This window comes from Vombatus ursinus, unplaced genomic scaffold, assembly GCF_900497805.2.
Source record: "Vombatus ursinus unplaced genomic scaffold, bare-nosed wombat genome assembly UNPS02009918.1, whole genome shotgun sequence".
Classification (NCBI taxonomy): domain Eukaryota; kingdom Metazoa; phylum Chordata; class Mammalia; order Diprotodontia; family Vombatidae; genus Vombatus; species Vombatus ursinus.
The window spans coordinates 4,420,198-4,441,240 of NW_020949696.1; the positions used below are offsets into that span (position 1 = coordinate 4,420,198).

A 21,043-nucleotide genomic window follows, 5' to 3' on the forward strand; every position below is an offset into this window, starting at 1 on the left:
GGGTTGGAGGATCAGCTTCCCCATGAACTGTCACATCTTGGGCAAGTCACTTGTATCCATTCTCTGGATCTGAGGCAGAGAGCGTTGCTAAATCTTGATATTATGACAAAAATTAATTTTTCTAGTTAAAAATCCTCTAAGTGCATTAAAATGAAAAACTATAATGAAGACAGAACAAGAAGAATACACAGAAGATTAACCTATAAATACTATCCATCATGCCCACCAAGTGGAGAATGGCTGAACTAGCTGTGGTATTTGAATGTAATGGAATAGTATTGTGCTATAAGAAATGATGAACAGGCTGACTTCAGAAAAACTCAGAAAGACTTGTACGGACTGATACTAAGTGAAATAAGCAGAACAAGGAGAACATTGTACACAGTAACAGCCACACTGTGTGATGACTGACTTTGATAGACTGATCTCTTCTCAGCAATGCAAGGACCCAAGACAACTCCAAAAGACTCACAGTGGAAATTGCTATCCACATCCAGAGAAAGAACTATGAAGTCTGAATGCAGATGGAAGCATACTATTTGCTCCCTTTCTCCTTTGTTTTGTTTTATTGCTTCATTCATGTGATTCCTCCCATAAGTTCTAATTGTTCTTTACATCATGACTAATGGGAAAATATGCTTAATATGAATATATAAAAAGAGCTTATATCAGAGTGTATGCTATCGGGGGAGTAGGAGGGGAAGAAAATTTAAAATTCAAAATCTTATGGAAGTGAATGCTGAAAACTAAAAATAAATAAATAATTTTTTAAAAAAAGAAAAAAAGAAATGCTATCCATCTTGATATTCTTCCTGAAGAAGTACTCAGTTTGAATAGTAGTACAGAAAATAACTGAAACCCTTTTGTGAGGGTTTGGACACAGGCTCTCTGGCTGTACTAGAGAGGATAAATCACAGCAGACATCTTTCTTTGCCTTTATTTTGAAAATACAGACAGTATTTTGCTACAGTAATATTTTCCACCTGTAAAAACCTAATAGTATAGTTAAAATCGAAATTGTCCATAATCCAAATACCCATTTTGCATGTTAATGGAGAATGCTTTAAATGCTTAAACTGGTGGAAAAAAAAGCAATAAGATCAGAAGACAATCTCAGAGATAAAAGTTACCTTAGAGACAATCCAGTCCTTCCAAAGAATGAAGAAAATGCAAAGTTAAGTAATAACTTGCCTTAATATGGCAAAGCTAGTTAATGACAAAGCAGGGACTAGACTCTAGCAATCAGGACTCTTAGTCTTTACTATATCACACTGATATTTATAAAAATTTAGATAAGTCTCCAAATGTGCCATAGAATTTAACAAACCCATATTTAAACATCAATGAAAAACAAGAAAACAATTTTAAAGCTAGTACCTAAAAATAGATTCACTTTCTTAGGCAAGCAGGTAACAAACTCAATTTGCTCACTCAATACCGGCTTATTATTTTAACATTCTGGAGAGCATCCAACACAGAAGTCATATTAGCATTTTAAAGGAACCTCAGGTATAGTGGAAAGATAGAGAGCTGGGAGATGAGGGTTCTAGGATCAGCTTTCACATGAACTGTTACATCTGGAGCAAGACCCTCTTAGTTTCCTTCTTTGTAAAATAAGGGATGGGACTAGGTAAGTTTTAAGGTTCTCTTCACCTCTAATAGTCTGTGATTCTATTCTTATGACTAACACATGCAATACGGATTCAGAGCTTTCTCATTCTGCAATGAGATTAAAATTGTCTGATTCATAAATCTACCTGAGAAAAAACTTGGGGAACATGATTCTGAGATTCATATCTGTGATCTTAGTTAGTGAGCTAAGAATAAAACCCTTCTTTAAATCTTTCATCTTAACAACAGAAAACATGGCTCGTTGTATTTATGGAGAAGAGCCACCTGGCCAAATGATCAAGCACACCTCAGAAGATGCCCTACCGTGATCCAGGGGACGCCCATCAGTCCTGCTGTGGAGAAGGGACCTACTTTCCTAATCATCAGCAACAACTACGAGCTGCCACAAACAGGTACACAGGGATGGGAGCCCTAAGAGCGGCAGCCCCCACGCAGAGGATGCACCCTGTTCCCAATGAACCCCTCACAGCCATCGTCAAGTGAAGCATTGTATTAAGCACTGAGGACACAAAGAGAGGCAAAAGAGAGTCCCTGCCCTTGAGAGAGACAACATGCAAACAAATATATCCCAAGCAAGCTACACACAGTATAAACAGGAGATAATTAACAGAGGGAAGGCACTTGAATTAAGGACTGGGAAAGGCCTCCTGTAGAAGGTGGGATTTTAGCTGGGACTTAAAGGAAGCCATCAAGGTCAGTATGTGGAGCTGAGAAGAGAAACTGTTCCAAGCACGGAAGGGAGATGGAGGGTCTTGTTCATGGAAGCCAGGGTCACTGCATCAAAGGGGTGGCTGTAGGGAATAAGGTGAGAGTGGTTAAGTGAAACTGATAGGCCTTGGCAACAAATCAGATATGAGGGCAGGGAGAGATAGTGAGGAGCCCAGGATGACTCCTACATCATCCTGAGGGACTGGAAGGAGAGCAATAGGGAAGTGAGGAGGGTTTAGGGAGAAAAATAAGGAGTTCAGTTTTGGATGTGTTGAGTTTGAAGAAGCCTACTGAATATCCAGTTTGAGATGTCTGAAAAGCAATTAGAGATGTGAGACTGGGGCAGCTAGGTAGTGCAGTGGATAGAGCACTGGCCCTGGAGTCAGGAAGACCTGAATTCAAATCCAGCCTCAGACACTTGATGCTTACTAGCTGTGTGACCCTGAGCAAGTCACTTAACCCCAAATGCCTCTCAAAAAAAATTTAAAAACTTTAAAAAGAGATTTGAGATTGGACGTTAGCACAGAGGTTAGGCAGAATACATAGATTTGAGAATCATTACCATAGAGACAATAATTAAATCCATGAAAGCTGATGTGTGTGTCTTTAAGGAAGAACAATCATTTTAATGTAAAAAATTATAAATATCCAGATGGGTAAGTCAGTTATCCAGAGACAATCGAACTTCATTTCCAAAGCCAAATAATTTTTGGATTATCTAGGGCAGATAACACAGTATTATTTTCACGTGTACTCTGATAATTTAGAAACCTAAAAATGGGAAGGACACTAAAACTCTCCTGAGGATGTGCAGGACAAGAGCTCTATGTTCTATTCCCTAAGAGTGGTCCATTCCAAGGCATCATCCTACTAAGCCTCAACACCCCTTGTTTAAGAAATGGTCCTGCCTAAGTCAAGACAAATCTGTTTGTCAAAGGACAAGTGATTTTACACAATTTTGCACAACACAATGGTTATTAGTATATTTTGTCCTTCTTTACGGTGCTATATTGTGGCTCTGTGACCTTGAGCAAGACTCAAACTTAATAAGCTTCTGTTTTCTCACCTGCAAAATGAAGGTCTATTTGCAATAGATCTAAGCAGAGGCAAATGGCTCGGGTTTATTTTGATATTCCTGATTCTGGGTGGGAGTCTGGGGTGTAGGGAACGGGATGGGAGTACAGCAACACACACAGACATACACATACACAGAGACACAGACAGACACAGACACAGACACACACACACACACATACACACCCCCTTCGGCTCTTCATATACCTACTCAAAGGACTCTAGAGCTAAAAATAACTCCAGTTCAAGGAAGCAGAAAACACAGGAAGAATAATAATATCAATACAAATATAAATGACAATGATGGCAGTCTGTTATAGTGACAGGGTGCTAGCTGGACTTATAGTCAGAAGATGGGGCTGTGACTTCACTGGCAAATTCCTTAACTCCCTAATTTAGTGATCTAGGCAACTTTCTAGGCCCCAAGTTTTCCACTGAATGCAGATGTGCATCAGTGGGAGCAGAGACTCCACACCCAAAGTTCTTTACAGGGAAGATATCCTAGATTCACGCCAAAATAACAGTACAATGTTTTAGGGCATTTGGGGCTTTATAGTTCTCAAAGTTTTTCCACAACAATTATTTCACTAGATGCTCACCACAATCCTGTAAAGCAAGCAGGGCAGCTACTATTATGCCCCTTCTACAAATGAGGAAATAGAAGGAAGGTACTTTGCCTAAGGCTAGTTAGTGGCAGAGCTAGGATTAGAACCCAGGTTTCCAGGCTCCTATTCAAATGTTCTTTCTAATGACACCCAAATGCCTTCTCAACAAGTATGTCAAGAAAGCCCAGCTCCCTCTTGTTATCTAATCAAAGCACACTCTAGGCTTAAATAAAGAAGCCTGGCCAAGGAGCTCTAGTATAGCACCAAAAGCAATCTCTCTGAAAACAGTGGTGTCATAAAAACAAAGCAAGTCAATTTATTACAGAATCTTCTTGGAAGGCAGATTAGTATGAAACTGAACAATGCAAATATTTATTGAGTGCCTAAAATATACAGAGACAAAAATAAGCTAGTCCCTAAAGCCCACCCTCTGAGAAGTTCAGTGACAATTTTAAGAATTCCAGACTATCAGAGTGGACAGAATTCTAAAGGCAAATTAGACAAATAAGAAATGTGTGTTCAATCTAGTTTTTAAAATTTACTGCCCTGGGGTGTTTCAGAATGGCCCAATTACCATATGTATTCCTAGAAATAACCCAATATGTACTCATAAATATTTGGATATGCGTTAACTGCTTAGGAGACTGGTACAATGAAACTGTGTAATTGTATTTGCTTTCAAATTTGTAATTTGCTTTCAAACTGTAATTTATTTCAAGTATGTAATTATATATTTAAGAAAAAGAAAATATGTATTTGTTTGGAACCTAGGAATACAAAATTTTCCCTTCCAACTTACCTATGTATTAGGTTGGTGAGGGGTTCAATCAGTTTTTTTCCCAGCCTTGGTTCTAAGGGAGTAAGAGCACCAAACTATTTAAATAAAAAGAAAAATCAACAGATTATTTTGTGGCAGGATACAGACTACATCTGATCATCTCATTTTTAAAGGCAAAGCAAGTTTGCAAAAGGTGTTTATTTTTTTCCTGAGTATACTGACTTACAGAAGCATATATCCTCACTCCATTAGATTAATTTATTGTGGATATCACTATGTAGTCTTTTGACTACAACTAAATTAAAAAAAATAATAACAAGGTCAAAGGACCTGGTACTTGGAAAAGGACAATAAGTTTCCATGTTTTTGTCAATTCATTTGATTATGCTTTTATAGATGTTAACAGCTTCATCTAAGATTTTATTCCTTATTCTTTAAGTTTACTTAATTTCTTTTTTTCTGATGGTTACTTATTTTACCAGAGAGAAAATCTGTAAAGAAAATATTCAATAAATGTTAGGGTCATGGACAATTTTCCTAATGAAAACGAAAAGCAATAATCACAGCATGGAAATACTTGCCAATTTGATAATCTTAATGAGGACCCAATTATTAGTGGAAGAAGTCATCAACTTAAAAAATAGTGGAGCAAGGGATAGGTAGTTTTTGGGATTTCGTCTGGCCAGCTCACAGATGACATTCACTGCCGCAGATTGCACACCTGTGAATATAAGAGAAGGTTGTCATCAGGAGAGGGTTCCACACCAGCAGCAGTTATATAACACTACCTTAGTAACTGGAAGCAAGGGTACATATGGCAAGTCATCCTGTTCGTATCCTCATTCTCCAAATACTCTTTTTCTCAGAGGGGAAAAAAACAGACTGTCCAGATTTCTGTGTAACACTTTTGTCCATTCATGTAGTGACCATGCTAATCTGGGCTCTCATCCCTTCTCACCTGAACTACTGTAATTGGTTTCTGGTTGGCATCTCTTTCTTCTCCAAAACCCATGGTCCACACAGATGTCCAAGTGATGTTCCTAAAGCACAATCCTGACCATGTCGCTCTCTTAATCAATCTTCAAGAGTCCCCTAATGCCACTAGGATCAAATACAAAGTCCTCCTGACATTTAAAGCCCTTGAACACTTGGCTCCGACCGGCCTTTACAGCATTACACATCATTCTTCCTCACAAATCCAAACTAGCCTTTTTGCTATTCCTCACCAACAACCTGCCCTGTCCTCATCTGCGTGCCTTTCTACAAGCCGTCCTTGATGCCTGACTCAATTCCTTCTTCACCTTTACCTCCCACAATTCCTAGTATTCATCAAAACTCAGCTCAAACACCATCTCTCACATGAGGCATTCTCTGACCACCCCTTTGCCCACAGCTGCTACTGCTTCCCTGCAAAATTACCCTGAATTTATCTGTGTCTATTTATATGTGTAGGTGTTATTTCCCTTATAGAACTCCTTGAGGACAGGATTGTTTGTTTTTTTAATTTCTGTTTCTGAGATTGGTCACTGGCAGTAGCCTGAATGGATTTAGAATGGGACCAAGATTCCATATATTAGGTTCAGCTTACCTTTATCTACAGGTCTATTTCAGTGTGAAATTATCCTATCATCTTACAGACCCAAACATCTCTTTCTCCTTTTCAACCCATGCAATGTAGAATTTTTGAATTGGAAAGGGCCTTTCTATTCAAACCTAGACCTAAAAAAGTATCCCAACTACAATAGCCCAAATAAGAGGCCATTTTTAACATTCACTCTTAATCACATTTTCACAGAAAATGGACTCGTCAAGATGTTGAATGTAACAGACCACCCTGCTACTGAACATGAACAGCTTTATTAAAACACCAAAGACAACAGAAATGTAACAAACCAGGGTCAGGATCCTCAAGTTTCTCTTTTAGACGAGGGAAGGCAGGGCGGAGGGACTCTGGGTATTTCAAGAACACTTTATACATGATCAGCACGGCCTTCTTCCTGATGTAAGGCTTCGTATGTGACATCTGTGAACCAGACAAATGCAGGAGATGCAAATACCACGTTGGAGGTCTGTGCAAAGGTTCATTTCAGTTCTCTCTCTCCCAAAAGTGCAAGCACAGTGTTGTAACCATTTGGAATTTATAGGTGAGATCCAATTCTGAAAATTTCTGCCTCCCTAGCTCCCTCATGCCATGAAGGAGGTATAATTTCTTTCCACAAACTATTTTATTTCTCAAAATAAAGTCTAATCAAACTAGAAAAAAATGTGGTCATTCATGATGAGCTCCCTCTTCTCATTTTCTATCCCTCAGCTGCCTTCTGTCACTATCTACTCCTTCACCTCTGTCTCACACAAATCCAGCCTCAACTTTTCTCCTCACAAGGCCTCAAAAAACCTTTCCCCTAGAGATGCCAGTCTCTTCACAGTCCAAAGAGGCTGAGCTCAGTCACGACAATACCAATACCCGCTGCATACCATCCCCATTCCTGGCTCTGCCTATTCCTAACCATGTTTCAGGGTTCAGCTAGTTTCTCACCTCTGCCATTTCCCTCTGGGCTCTTACTAAACATCCCCAAAAGTTAATGATCTACTGTGCTCACTTAACTCAAGAGCTTACGATCTCTGGCATCTGTTTAGGATAATTTTATCTATCGTCTTGAATTGGACTTAACTGTTTCATTAATAAAAGGAGGTTAAAATGGATGATGGGGGGGGTTGGGAGAGAGAGGGAGGGGGAGAGAGAGAGAGAGAGAGAGAGAGAGAGGGAGAGAGAGGGAGAGAGAGAGAGAGAAAGAGAGAGAGAATATATTTTATCTCCTTAACTAAACAGGATATACAAACCCTCCTAGAGGTCAAGGCCCATGCCAGTAAGTCAGTCAATGTGCATTTATTAAGCACTTACTAGTTGCCAGGCACTGTTAAGGTTAGAGATACAAAGAAAGGCAAAAATAGTCCCTAACTCAAGGAGCTCCTATTTATTCCCATCTCCTTCAAATCCCATCCCAAAATCCTGACCAAATGCCAGACCCACCCTGTGTCCTTTGGAATCACTTCCACAGACCATAAATTTCCCTTCATCCTTAATCTTTTCCTCTCCCACTCCTTCCATCTTCTAGCAATTAGTGAAACCTGCATCATCCCAATGACACAGCCTACCTTTCTAGTACAGGCCATGCCTTCACCCATTCTCAGCTCACTGCTTGAGGAGGGGAGTTGCAACAATCCTTGCTCTCCACTGCCATGTCCAGGTTCTTTCCCTACCTCAGTCACTCAGTAACTTTGCCTCCTTTGAGGTTCACAAAATTTATATCTACCCCCCAATCAAAATCCCGGTAGCTATTTTCTACAGACATTCACATCAGTCTCCTTCCTCAAAGAGTTTAGTACATAACTCACAATTTTTCTCTCCTCTCCAACTCTTGCTCTCAAAACACCCTAATGCCTTAGTCCCTTAACCTACTCACTTCCTGTGACCTATTCCTGCACTCCTCAGTATCACACAAAGACGGTCATACTTCTGATCTTGCCATCCCTCACAAATGCACCACTTTCATGTTTAAGAATTTTTTAAAATCCCCCTGATGTTGATCGGTTGAGTTCCCACCTCTCCTCTGCTTTCTCTTACCAACCTCTACTCTCTGTGCATACCATGACTTTCAATCCCTTAATCCTCAGGTCTCTTCCAGACCATCTCCCCTGCACTAGCATCTCCGTCCGTCTTTCTCCATCTTAACTCCTTGGTGACTCAGTTCTTCTCTACTTCTCTCTCTCTCTCTCTCTCTCTCTCTCCATATATGATAAGGTCCACTTACATTCCTCTTGATTGTTCCCTACCCAGCCTCAGTTTCAAATCATTCCCACCATCTGCCACCTTCAGTCCTATACACTGGCTGCTGAACAAAGGTGGAGGACAATAATTCTGACTGGGGTTTCCTACCAATTAGTTACACAATCTCAACTGGGTCTTCCCAGGCAATCATTCTACTCTCTCTTATCAACTCACTATCTTACTCTTCACAACAGGTCTTCCAGACCTTTCATCCCTTCTTAAGCCCCCCGTGGCTCCTCCTTCCACTCAGCCGAGAGTTCTCATCTCATATTTTACAGAAAAAATTGTGGTCATTCATGATGAGCTCCCTCTTCTCATTTTCTATCCCTCAGCTGCCCTCTGTCACTATCTGCTCCTTCACCTCTGTCTCACACAAAGAGGTGTCTTACTCCTTCCCAAGGATCACTCCTCTACTTGTTCAAGCAATCTCATTCCATTTCATCTCCTCCAACAGATCCCCCCTCTGTCATCCCCACTGTATAACTTATCTTCAATCTTCTTGACCTCTGTATAGCAATCGACACTGCTGATCACTGTCTTCTCTTTGATACCCTCCTCTCTCTGCATTTTGGGAACTTCACTTTCTTCTGGTTCTCCTTGCTATCTGACCACTCCTTCTCAGTTTCCTTTGCTTGGTCCTCTTTCTGATTAGATCCTCTAATTGTAGGTGTCCCTCAGGGTTCTGTCCTGGGCTCTCTTCTCTTCTCCCTCTATATACTTCACTTGGTGATCTCATTAGCTGCCATGAAATTATTGCCATTGATCTATGCTGATGATTCTCAAATCTACCTATCCTGCCCTAACCTCTCTGCTGACTTAAGTCTCACATCCCAACTGCCTTTCAGACATCTCAAACTAAATGTCCAGTAGACTTCTTAAACTCAACATGTCCCAAATTTCCCCTGCCTCCAAACTTCTCTATTGCTGCCAAGTGCAACACCACCCTCCCAGTCCCTGAGACTTGCAAGCTTGGGGCTGTCCTTTACTCTTTACTCTCTCTGACCTGCCATGTTGCCAAAATATGTTGGTTTGCAACATTTCTCAAATATGCCCTTCCTTCCTCTGATACTGTCACCATGTTGCTGCGCAGGTCCTCATCACCTCATGCCTGTATTATTTCAAAAGCCTGCTGGTGGGTCTGCCTGCTTCAAGTTTCTCTCCACTGCAATCTATCCTCCATTCAGATGCCAAAGTAATTTTGCTAAAGTACATGTCTAACCATGTTGCTCTCCCCAAATTCTCTGGCACTCAAAGCCCTTCATAACCTGGCTGCTCCCTCCCATCTTTCCAGTCTTCTTATACCTTACTCCTGACATGCACTCTTTGATCCAGTGACACTGACTTTCCAGCTGTTTCAAAACAAGACACTCCATCTCTCAGCTATGGACATTTCTCTGGCTATCCCCCATGCCTGGAATGCTCTCTCACCTCTGCTCCAACTACTGATTTCCCTGCCTTCCTTTAAGTCCCAACTGAAATCCCATCTTTTACTGGAAGCCTTCTCCAACCCCTCTTGATTCTCGTGCCTTCGTCTCTTTTAATTGTTTATTTATCGTCTATATAACTTGTTTGTACATATTTGTTTGCTTGTTGTCTTCCCTATTAGACTGTAAGTTCCTCAAGGGCAGGGACTGCCTTTTGCCTCTTTGTGTATCCTCAGGGCTCAGCACAGTACCTGACACATAACAGGCACCTAGTAAATGTTTACTTACTATTGACTATGCTAATGGGGGAGATAACATGCCAACACCTTATACAAAAAAGATATATACAAGATAAAATGGAAATAATCTTAGAGGAAGGGTACTGGCATTGGGGGGGTTTGGGGGGAGAGAAGGGGTTGGTCAAGGCTTCCTGAAGTAGGTGGGATTTTAGCTGACACCTGAAGGAAGCAAGGCCAGGAAGAAGACAGAGAGGATGGAGAGAATTCCAGGCATGGGAGCCAGCCACTGAAAATGCCCAGAGCTGAGACAGAGCATCTTGTTTGAGGAACCTGAGAAGGCCATTGTCTCTTGATCCCAGAGTACACAGCCAGGAGTAAGCCTCTGGGTTTCTCTGACTAAAATCTCACATTCTCAAGAAGTCTTTTTCAGTTCTGCTGAAGGCCAGTGCCCACCCTCTGAGATTATCTCCAATTTATCATGTCTAGAACTTGTCTGTAAACTGTTTGCATGTTGTCTCTACCATTAGACTGTGGATGCCCTGAGAGCAGGAACTGTCTTCTGCTTTTCTTTGTATCTCCACTGCTTAGTACAGAACCAGGCACATGGTAGGCTCTTAAAAAATGACTAATGTGGAAATGTTTTGCATGACTGCACACGTATAACCTATGTCAAATTGCCTGCCTTCTCAATGAGTGGGGGAGGAGAGGGAGACACAGAGAGCATTTGGAACTCAAAATTAAAATTAAAACATTAAAAAAAATGAATGTTAAAAATTATTTTTACATGTAATTGGGGAAAAATAATAAAATATTAAATCACTGACTATCAAAAAAATGCTTATTGACTTTAACCTGTTTTTGTGTAATGGACCCCTTTGGTAGTCTGCTGGAACGTTTTTCAGTATGTTTTTAAATGCATAAAATAAAATACATAGGATTATAAAGGTAATCAATTATAATGAAATGTAGTTATCAAAATGTGAAGAACAAATTCTCAGATCCCAGGTTAAGAACCCTTACTACAGACCTCTCTGCTGACAAAACCCTAGAAAATCCAGGGTCACCTCCACGCCATGATATCAAAACATAACTTTAGGGATATGTGAAAAGGATAAAACAAATACCTGTCACTGATATGTAAACTGATTTACTTTACACTGAATAGCTCAAGCTAAAAATCACTGGGGTATTCTTAAGACCTCACCTCTTTTAAGTCAACAACCCACAACTCATCTTTATATCAGAGGTGCTCTAAGTTTTATCTCCCATTTTATATATAAGGAAAATTGAGGGTCAAACAGGAGGTAACATAGACTTGAAATCATAAAGAGAGGTCTAGTTATTTCTGCCAACTCACCAGAGTCATGATGTCATTTGCCAAATCTCTGGCGAGATCTGGAGTAACAAAACAGGACAAACCGGTCAGTGCAACTCCAGTATCATACTGGTTGGGGCTACTCAGGTCCTGCAAAGATGGAGGGGAAAACAATTTAACAAAGCATACAAATCCACTCTACTTATGACGAGCTACATTTCCACAGAAGTATTACATATGGAATGAATGAAAATTACAATATTCATGAATCTGAGGAGAAATAAAATTCCCCATTCATACTATTTTATGGGCTAAGCTATAACCAGGCAATATCTCATCCAATTAGTTTCTAAGGAAACAGCCTATGTAGGAAAACACAATGTTTTAACTGGAGAATGCAGAACACACTGTTAAAAAAGAAAAGAATTAAAAAAACTGTCACAGGTGGGAATTGTTGGATACCAAATATTCCACAGATGCAATTGTTCACCTATCATAAGCACATGTAGCAAAGTTGCATGTCTGTAGAATTAATGGGTCTAAGAAATCATCCTGGCTTAGAGTAGGTTTAAAATATTACCAACAACAAAAAATATTACCACAAATTTTAAAATAACATCACCAGACAGTGACACACAGTTTTGGGTGACAGTAAAATATGTTTAAGTGAAAAGGTAAGCAGCTGGGTAACTCCTCAGAACTGAATAAGGGAAAATTCTTTTGCCCTTCAGTTGGATTTTTCCCCCTAGAGTATAAATGGATAATTCATCAAGAGGCTCAGAAACTGATCATTAAGTGTGGGCAGTTCTATGACTTACCCTGAGTCTTCATTGACTCCAATTAGTGAGAAAGTATGAAAACAAGAGGAAAAGAATGAGATTGCAGTCTTGAAGCCTTCCTTTGTATTGTTCTCATTGTCTTTCTGTTATATACTTCTACATTACTATGTGGAAGCATAAAAAAGCCAACATTTTTAGTACCTCTAGAAATATTAAGAAACAATATTTCTCTAGTCTAAAAAGTCCCTTTTCTACTAACTCTCCAACATTATCAGGTGTTAGGTTAAGGACAAAAGGCCTTTCCTAAGGAAATGGATTAAAGATGGAACAGAAGCTTGAATTCCAGTCTTCCACAACTCCTGAAGAGATTAGCCAAAGACAGTGCTCTACATTTCATTGCAAGGGAATCTGCTACTGAGAACCGATTCTTAATGTTAACCTCTGGGAGAAGTCACATTGATTCCTTGAAGGAAGTGGTCCAGGTAGGAATGGGATGGTGACTGTTACTCAACTATTTCTGACTGCTAACCTCAAACTGTATTTTAACTTCTTATGATCTTTTCCTTGTTTAAGATTCTTATAAATGTTACCTCACAAGTCCTGGTGGGGTAGAGGGGAGACATTTCCAAGGGCACTTTGTCATTTTGGACATTTCTCTCATTAAGCCAGAAATAACTTGGATATTAATGTTAAATTAAATAAAATTGTTTCTGGCCAGATGAAAATGCAGGGTACAGTATTAATATCTTTTTCTTCTACAACTACAACATACATTTTGAATTCTTGCTCCCCAGGTTGGGGAAAAGGTATTGTGGTGTATATTATTTTGAACTGCATTTGGGTTGAAGTTTATTCATTAAGCCCACTAGGAAATTTAATATTCAACTTAAGAGATACAAGAATATGCAGCATAGGATTTTCCATTTGGGGCTTTGTAAGAATTATAAAAATATTAATTTTGCACAAGCCTGTGTTCAGGGCTGAAGGCAGCAAAAGCAGAGTTCACCCCACATCACCTGCAACTTATCTGACAGAAGTTCCTTGTTTCCATAGTATTCTTTTCTGAATAGTTAGAGAAAGGTCACCTGGAAGCCAAAGAAAATTGCTACAGCACTTTACTAGGTCCCTAGAGAATATAAAAAGCCCTGTAAAAGTGATCAGTCAAGAAAGAAGAAGGGGGGGGGGGGGGAGTGTCTACGAAAAAGGAATGAATGAATGATTAAGGTTACTCTAACTTGTACTGAATAGGAAAGCACAAGTTCATTTAGGAGGCCTCTTTCTGAGCTTCCAATTCAATTCCTATCGAACTGCCTACAGGATCAAGGCCAAATGTTATTTTAATGCTTAATACTTAAACTTTGCTTCAGGCTGGCATTCAAAGCCTTCCACAAACTACCATTCTAACTATTCCTCTCATACTACATAACACCATATATATGTGGATAATCCTTTGCAGTTTCATAAAGAACTCTCACTTACTTATTAAACAACCTAAAAATATTAAGTTTCTTGCCCATGGTCAGAGTGGCAAACTCAATGACCCCTAAGACAATAAGTCCCGCTCCCAACCAACTCCACATCTCCTCCTCTAATCACACCGTTCTATGCTCTCCTTCCTTCTCTCCGCTTATCTAAGTTTTACCCTCACTTGTCTGAATGCCCAACTCCAAGCTTTCTTTGACTATCCCAGCCCTTAGTGACTTCACCCTCCTAGGAACACCTGTGCATCTTAAGACTACTTATTTGGTACCAAGCACATGCTACCTTGTGTTATAACTGCTCTGTATGAGGGGGAGGGGAGGACACTGTGCAGGGAAGGAACTGGAGAGGGCTGGGGTGTACATGGATAGATATGTCCTTTCTCCCCAACAAGACTGCAAGATTTTTTTTTTAAACAGCAAGGGCTCTTATACCTCTCTGTATCTTCAAGAGAATATAAAGAGTAAGCATTCAATAATTGCTGCTGACAAAAAAAAAAAAGATTTCGCTTGAATTCTAGCCTTCGTCATGGGTCAGCAACCTGTGCCTCTAGCAAACAATTTGGGAGCTGTTATGAACTCCAAAAAACTCAAGAGTCAGACCCAGCTTGTGTCCTCCTTCAAGGTCATACATCCCAGGTTCTACATCCACAACTCCAACAAGCCACTCTGATGTCCCCAAATTACCTCTTCTGAAAACACTGGGTATATGAATCATGTCTATATCTGACTTCCAAAGCCGGACACAGTCACATTCTTGGCCCTGTACCTGAACTTTTTTTCTCGTTTGGGTTTAAAGAAGGGCCAGAAGCATAGCCAGACAGAATGAGATAAAGGCCAATGGCCACCCTCAGCTCACCCTGGTCAATTTAGAAAAAAAGTAGCTGCCTTCAGTTGTTAAGTCTACAAGTTGCTGATTTGTAAATTACATATCCCTAACCCATTATATTATCTTAATTATTATATAATTAAGGAGTGAAATCAATGCCTCACCCCTAAAAACATTGTCTGAAATGTAGAGAATGAACAGGACTTTATTGAATTAATCACTTTCTGATTTTCCTCAAAGGGGAAAGTAATCTGCTTGTGAAACTCATTCAGTGTTAGGCAACGAAAAATAAGCCTTAACAAATATATAACCCAAAACTAACGCTCAATTTCATCCCCAAAAAGTCTGATGGAATGTCATCAGGGAGAAGTCAAAAGGAAAAGCAACAATGATCATCTCACATACAGATTAAGTAGAGATTACAAACCACTTAAAGCAAACGCTTTTATAGACCAACCCTCAAAATACCCAATAAGTATTAATAAGAGTTCACACTCATATAGAGCTTACAGGCTTGAAAAGTGCTTTGCATACATAATCTCATTAAAGGAAGACAGATGACAAAGTGGATAAAGCACTAGAGCTGGAGTATGGAAGATCTGAGTTCAAATCAGACCTCAGATACTTACTAGCTGTATGACTCAGGCTAAATCACTCAACCTTTCTAGGCCTCAGCTTCATCACTGTAAAATGGGGATAACAACAGCAACTGCAACACAGGGCTATTGTGAGGATCAGATGAAATAACTGCATAAGGCATTATATAACTACTAGCTAACATTATTATTATTATCCTCACAAAAACCTTCTGAGATCCCCCATTTTAGAGATGAATAAATGGAGACTCACGTAAAAAGCTAAAAAACGATATACATTAAACAATTTTTCCAGAATCCTCCAAGCTCTTGGCAAAAAGAAAAAAATTCACCCCATTATTTCCTATAGCAACTGTTTTCACTTTTTGTCTTGTCTTTTCTGAGGAGAAGTAAACAACTATACAGGAAACTTGCTTGCTAGATTACTTTATAAAAGAGTCTTTTCCCTTTTATATTAGATTCACTTTTAATAGAGATGATCATGACCTAATTATATTCCTTATAAATGAGAATAAATGGCTTTTTGGAAGAGAGAAACAGACACACAGGAAATAGTGAAATTTGACTAAAGTAAACAGTGGTTCCAGCTGAAACTGATCACTTACCTTTCGAATTTGATTGGTAGTCAGCATAATTACATCAGTTCCTTCATGAAAGCACTGAGAAGCAGCTAGATAACCAACTCGCTGTTTATTCAGAAAAACAGAAGCATTAAATTTTTTGCACCAGTCTTGCCTTTCTTGGAACTCAAAGCTCCTACTCTAGGAGCATCAGTCCCAAGAAAAACAAAACCTGTAGTCATGAAAGAACTACAGGCTAGATACATGGGGAGCTGTTAACTCTGGCTGGCCAAGACAACAAAACATTTGTTTAATATTCCAACCTAGCATTTCAGTGTTTTAGAATGGTAGTGATTTTAAAATGCTAAATGTCACTCAATAAGGCTTTGCTTAAAATTGACACAGAAGATCAATTATCAGTTTGGTTGTTCATTCTTCCCATTTCTACTAACTTCATTTTCGCAATCAGTGACTTTTTTTTTTTTTAAACTCAACGCTACAGTCTACTTTCAGCTTTTGACTGTCTAGCCTCTACAGTGGAACAAATACGTATCTTAAACTACATGCTTGTGGATCCCAAATTATATTTTAAACAAACAACTGAAAATATTTCAAATTTTGCGGAATACAGTATACATCTCTTAAGAGAGAGTACACAGAAGGCAGAATAATTGTGTTTTGTAAAGACACTGAGGTCAAAAGTGAACCTGGTGGTAAAAGAAAGAAGTCACAAGGAGTAACATTTCCTCTAGAGGCACTAACCAAAGCACTATGCTCACTTGGGTTCCACAATATCAGAAATAACCTAGTTGACTTCAGTCCTTCTTAACATTGTAGGGAATTTAAATTTGGCTTAAGACAGATAGTAGACAATTATCAATAAAATAATTCCCAGTGTTTCACTTAGAACAACAGGCAGAATTATCAGGTTTGAAATAGTTCAATCAACTGTATTTGTTAGAGGGGGTCAAACCTTGCTAATGACTCTACAATCCCCTACTTCTGGACAAACAACATTCAAAAGATCCAATTCAGGACTTTCTGGTCATATGGAAAGTGCCCACATGTCCCCAACTTGTCTCACCTGGTCCATCTCCAAGCTTGTTATCACGTCCCAATAACCCAGTCCCCTTTCCCTGAACTTTTGTTGGGTGGGAGGAAAGGGAAGGTAGGAGCAGTTGTCCTTCCTCTTCCCATGATTCTTTCAGGAACTCAATAGGTAATACCCCTCTCTCACTTTCAGCTTAATCCTCCTATACAAGATCTAAAAATTTGGAGGAAATTTTAAAATGGGTTCTTCCTCAACAACAAAAAGAGGTTGAGGATTTCTGTACTGGGCTTAGAAACTGTGACAGAGATTGTCATATTTAAAAACAAACACAATGGCCTCTTACCTTAAATGTAAACTTTGAAGCACTCATTACTTCAATAATGTTGAAAGCAGCCCAGCTAATGTCATATCCCAACATCTGCAACTGTTAGAAATAAGAGTAAGACACCATAACTTTATAGTTCCTTCTTAATGACCCCTGAACCCTAAAACAAAAGTAAGAATGAGATTTACAAATGTGGAGGAAGGCCACATTACCAGCATGTACTTTGTATGTGTGCACATTTTAAGGCTTGGTATCTGCTTAAATTTTGACAAAAACTATACTCAAAGGATAATGCACAAAACTACCCAGGAGAAAGAGTGTTACACTTTATATTTGTACCAATGTGATGAAATTCCACACCACAGCCCTTCATTTCCCCAGGGTCTAAGGGATCATCTAGATGGGCGCTCCCTGTATTGAGACAGAGGATACAGGAACTCTATGAGCTGCTAGGGCCCTCCCACCCCCCAATTAATTACTCAAGAGTTAACTTTCTAATGATGGACACACCCTGTTTATCTCCAGCTTGTCCAGCTTTGTAGGCTCTGCTGGAGCTTATACTCTGCCTGAACTGCCTTCAAGAATATAAGAATAGAATTTATAGAAATAGGGGCAGCTAGGTGGTGCAGTGGATAGAGCACCAGCCCCAGAGTCAGGAGGACTTCAGTTCAAATCCGGCCTCAGACACTTGACACTTACTAGCTGTGTGACCCTGGGCAAGTCACTTAACCCCACTGCCTAGCCAAAAAAAGAACCATTCCTTAATTGATAAATAGTCAAAGAATATAAACAGACAGTTTTCAGATGAAGGAATCAAAGCTATCTATAGTCATATAAAAAAATGCTCTAAATCCTTATTGATTAGAGAAATGAAAATTAAAACAACTCTTGAGCTACCGCTTCACACCCATCAGATTGGCTAATACGACAAAAAAGGAAAACGACAAATGTTGGAGGGGATATGCGAAAAAGTAAGACACTAATTCACTACTGGTGAAGTTATATACTGATTCAACCACTCTGGAGAACAACTTGGAACTATGCCCAAAGGGCTATAAAACTATGCATACCCTTTGACCTAGCAATACCACTACCACATCTATATCCCAAAGAGATAAAAATCAAAAAGGAAAAAGACTCATAAGTACAAAAATACTTATAGCTGTTCTTCTAGTAGTGGCAAAGAACTGGAAATCAACTGAGGGATGGCTGAACAAATCGTTGTACATGAATGTGATGAAATACTATTGTGCTATAAGAAATGATGAGCAGGACACTCTCAGAAAAACCTGGAAAGACTTACATGAACTGACACAAAGTGAAATGAGCAGAACCAGAAGAACACTGTAGACAGTGACAGCAATACTGTATGATGATCAACTGTGAATGACTTAGCTATTCTCAGCAATATAATGATCTAAGAATACTATCCATCTCCCGAGAAAAAACTGATGTAGTGTGAATGCAGATCAAAGCATACTTTTTCTTTATTTTTCTTTGGTTATTCGTCTGTTTTCATTCACAATATGGCTAACGTTGAAATATGTTTTGCATGACTGTACCTGTATAACCTCTATCAAATTACTTGCTTTCTCAATGAGGGGGGTGAGGGAGAGAAAGAATTTAGAACTCAAAAGTTTTTTTTAAAAATTAATGTTAAAAATTGTTTTTACTTGTAAGTGGGAGAACAATAAAACATTAAATTAAAAAATAAATTTAATAATATTCAATTTTTTAAAAAAGAATACAAGAATAGAGAGAGCTTCTCCAAGCCAGGAGTCAGTGAGTCAGTGAACAAGCATTTATTAAACACTGTGTGTCAGGCACTGGGCTAAGCACCAGATTTTCAGAGTCACTGCCCTGAAGGAGCTCAAAGTTTAATGGAAGGTACAAGATGCAAATAACTATGCAGTTAAGTGGAAGGTAACCCCAGAGGGGAGGCACTGGCAGTAAAGTGGATGGGGGAGGAGAAGGAGGGGAACAAGTCTCTTACAGATGGGGATAGTTGAATTGAGTCTTACAGGAGGCCAGAGAGGCTGGAGACAGAGGTGAGGATTAAGAGCATTCCTAGCATGGGGGATGGCCAGTGAAAAGGCATGAAGTCACGGTATGGCGTGTCATGTGAGAGGAACAGGAAGGCCAGTGTCAGTGGATCACTGAGTAAATATAAGTGAGTAAAGTATAAGGCTGGAAATTAGTAAGGGACCATGTTGTAAAGGGATTTAAATGCTGAACACAGCATTTTATATTTGATCCTTGAGGTAATAGGGAGGTAAACCACTTCAGTGTAATGACCTAACATTTATATACCACTTTATGTTTTGCAAAGCACCTTCTACCTAGGCAGCTTAGATGCAATGGAGAGAGCTCTTGGCTTGGAATCAGGAAGACTCGAATTCAAATTTGACCTAAGGAATTTACTAAGCTGTGTGACCCTGGATAAGTCACTTAATCTTTGTCTGCCTCAGTCTCCTCAACTGTAAAATAGGGATCATAACAGCATCTACGTCCTGGGATTGTTGAGAAGATTAAATAAGAATATTTGTCAAGCGCTTAGCACAGTGCTTGGTACACAGTAGGCACTTAAATGCTTGGGCCCTTTCCCCAATTTATATAAATATCTTAATATTAAAAAAACACTTTGTACCCCCACAGTTAGAAATTGGCCTCAATCGAAGCTAAGAGAAAGGACCATTACTATGACTTACCATTACTATAAAAGGTAATGGACTTGGCCTACTGTCAGACCTAAAGAAAGTAGTTTCCAACACTACAGATGACATCCTTCCCCACCTCTCCCCTACCCTACCATGACTTGGCAATCAAACTTGAAAACTTTTAGCAGGGATAATCCAGAAGAAAAAGTTTAACAAGAATTTAGAAACTACAAAATAATTAAAAGCCAGTGTTGCTTCTATCTGAGAATGCATGAATGCTTCTATATAATCCCCAAGCCCACCACTTTTCTACCATCTATCATGTTACTTTGTTGAAAGTCTATATATTTGTGGGTTAGTTCAAAAGTATTTGCTCTGTCATAATTTATTATAAAAACAATTTTTATCTCAAAATTAAAATATTTTCCAACATTTTTAACATTTAAAATAAAGCAAAATTAAAAAGAAAATGTGACAAAAATCCAAAGAACAAGCATGGTATGGTCCCAAAAAAGAGAAGCTATTCCCCCACCATCCACTTTGGCCTTCTTTGCAAATGTGGGAGGTCTATAGTCACTGGACCTATATTATAGATTTTTTGATGTACTGATCAGGTTTTGCTGAATGTTTTCTCTTTTTCCTCTTTTCCTCTTTTTTTTTCTTTAAAAATATTATCTGTTATATGGCATGATTCTTTGGGAAAGGAGGATAAATTTCAGTGATGTAAAAACAAAAGATATCAATAAAATTTATTTTTTTAAAGGGATGCAGAAAAGGCAGTGAGAGGGTGGGACACGTCATAGGGCATAAATAGGTGGTACGGCCCATTTAAAGTAGTTCACAAATCACTGTACTTACATAGGTGAGCTTGCAGACCGCATTTGCTTTTACTGCAATATTATCTTGCTTCAATTCTTGTTTGATCTCATCAATACACTGAGATATATATTTGGCCTGTAAACAAAACAAAACAAAACAAAACAGAAGATGCTTAAACACCTGTGATTCAACTGATGTGGGTACCCTCCAAGAAAGCCACTCATCCACACTTTTCCATTCTCTGGAGCTCTTAGCCATAGCCTCCCATAAATCCTCCAAGGATGGTTTTCCCAATTTGCTGGAAGCCGTTCTTGAATGCACAAGGCATTGTCCATCAGCAGCAGA

The 21,043-nt window shown here is 39.2% G+C and overlaps 1 protein-coding gene across 1 annotated transcript in view; it reads right to left on the minus strand.

Moving 5' to 3' along the window:
- The window catches only part of AP3D1 (adaptor related protein complex 3 subunit delta 1), a 132,431-nt gene that overhangs the window by 63,482 nt on the left and 47,906 nt on the right, over positions 1 to 21,043 (minus strand). The window contains exons 2-8 of the mRNA XM_027853140.1: positions 20,738 to 20,833; positions 17,241 to 17,321; positions 15,892 to 15,972; positions 11,647 to 11,754; positions 6,691 to 6,820; positions 5,379 to 5,518; positions 4,819 to 4,892 (exon numbers count right to left, since the gene is read on the minus strand). Coding sequence (XP_027708941.1) covers positions 4,819 to 4,892; positions 5,379 to 5,518; positions 6,691 to 6,820; positions 11,647 to 11,754; positions 15,892 to 15,972; positions 17,241 to 17,321; positions 20,738 to 20,833 — 710 coding nt within the window. The remainder of the gene's footprint in view (positions 1 to 4,818; positions 4,893 to 5,378; positions 5,519 to 6,690; positions 6,821 to 11,646; positions 11,755 to 15,891; positions 15,973 to 17,240; positions 17,322 to 20,737; positions 20,834 to 21,043) is intronic.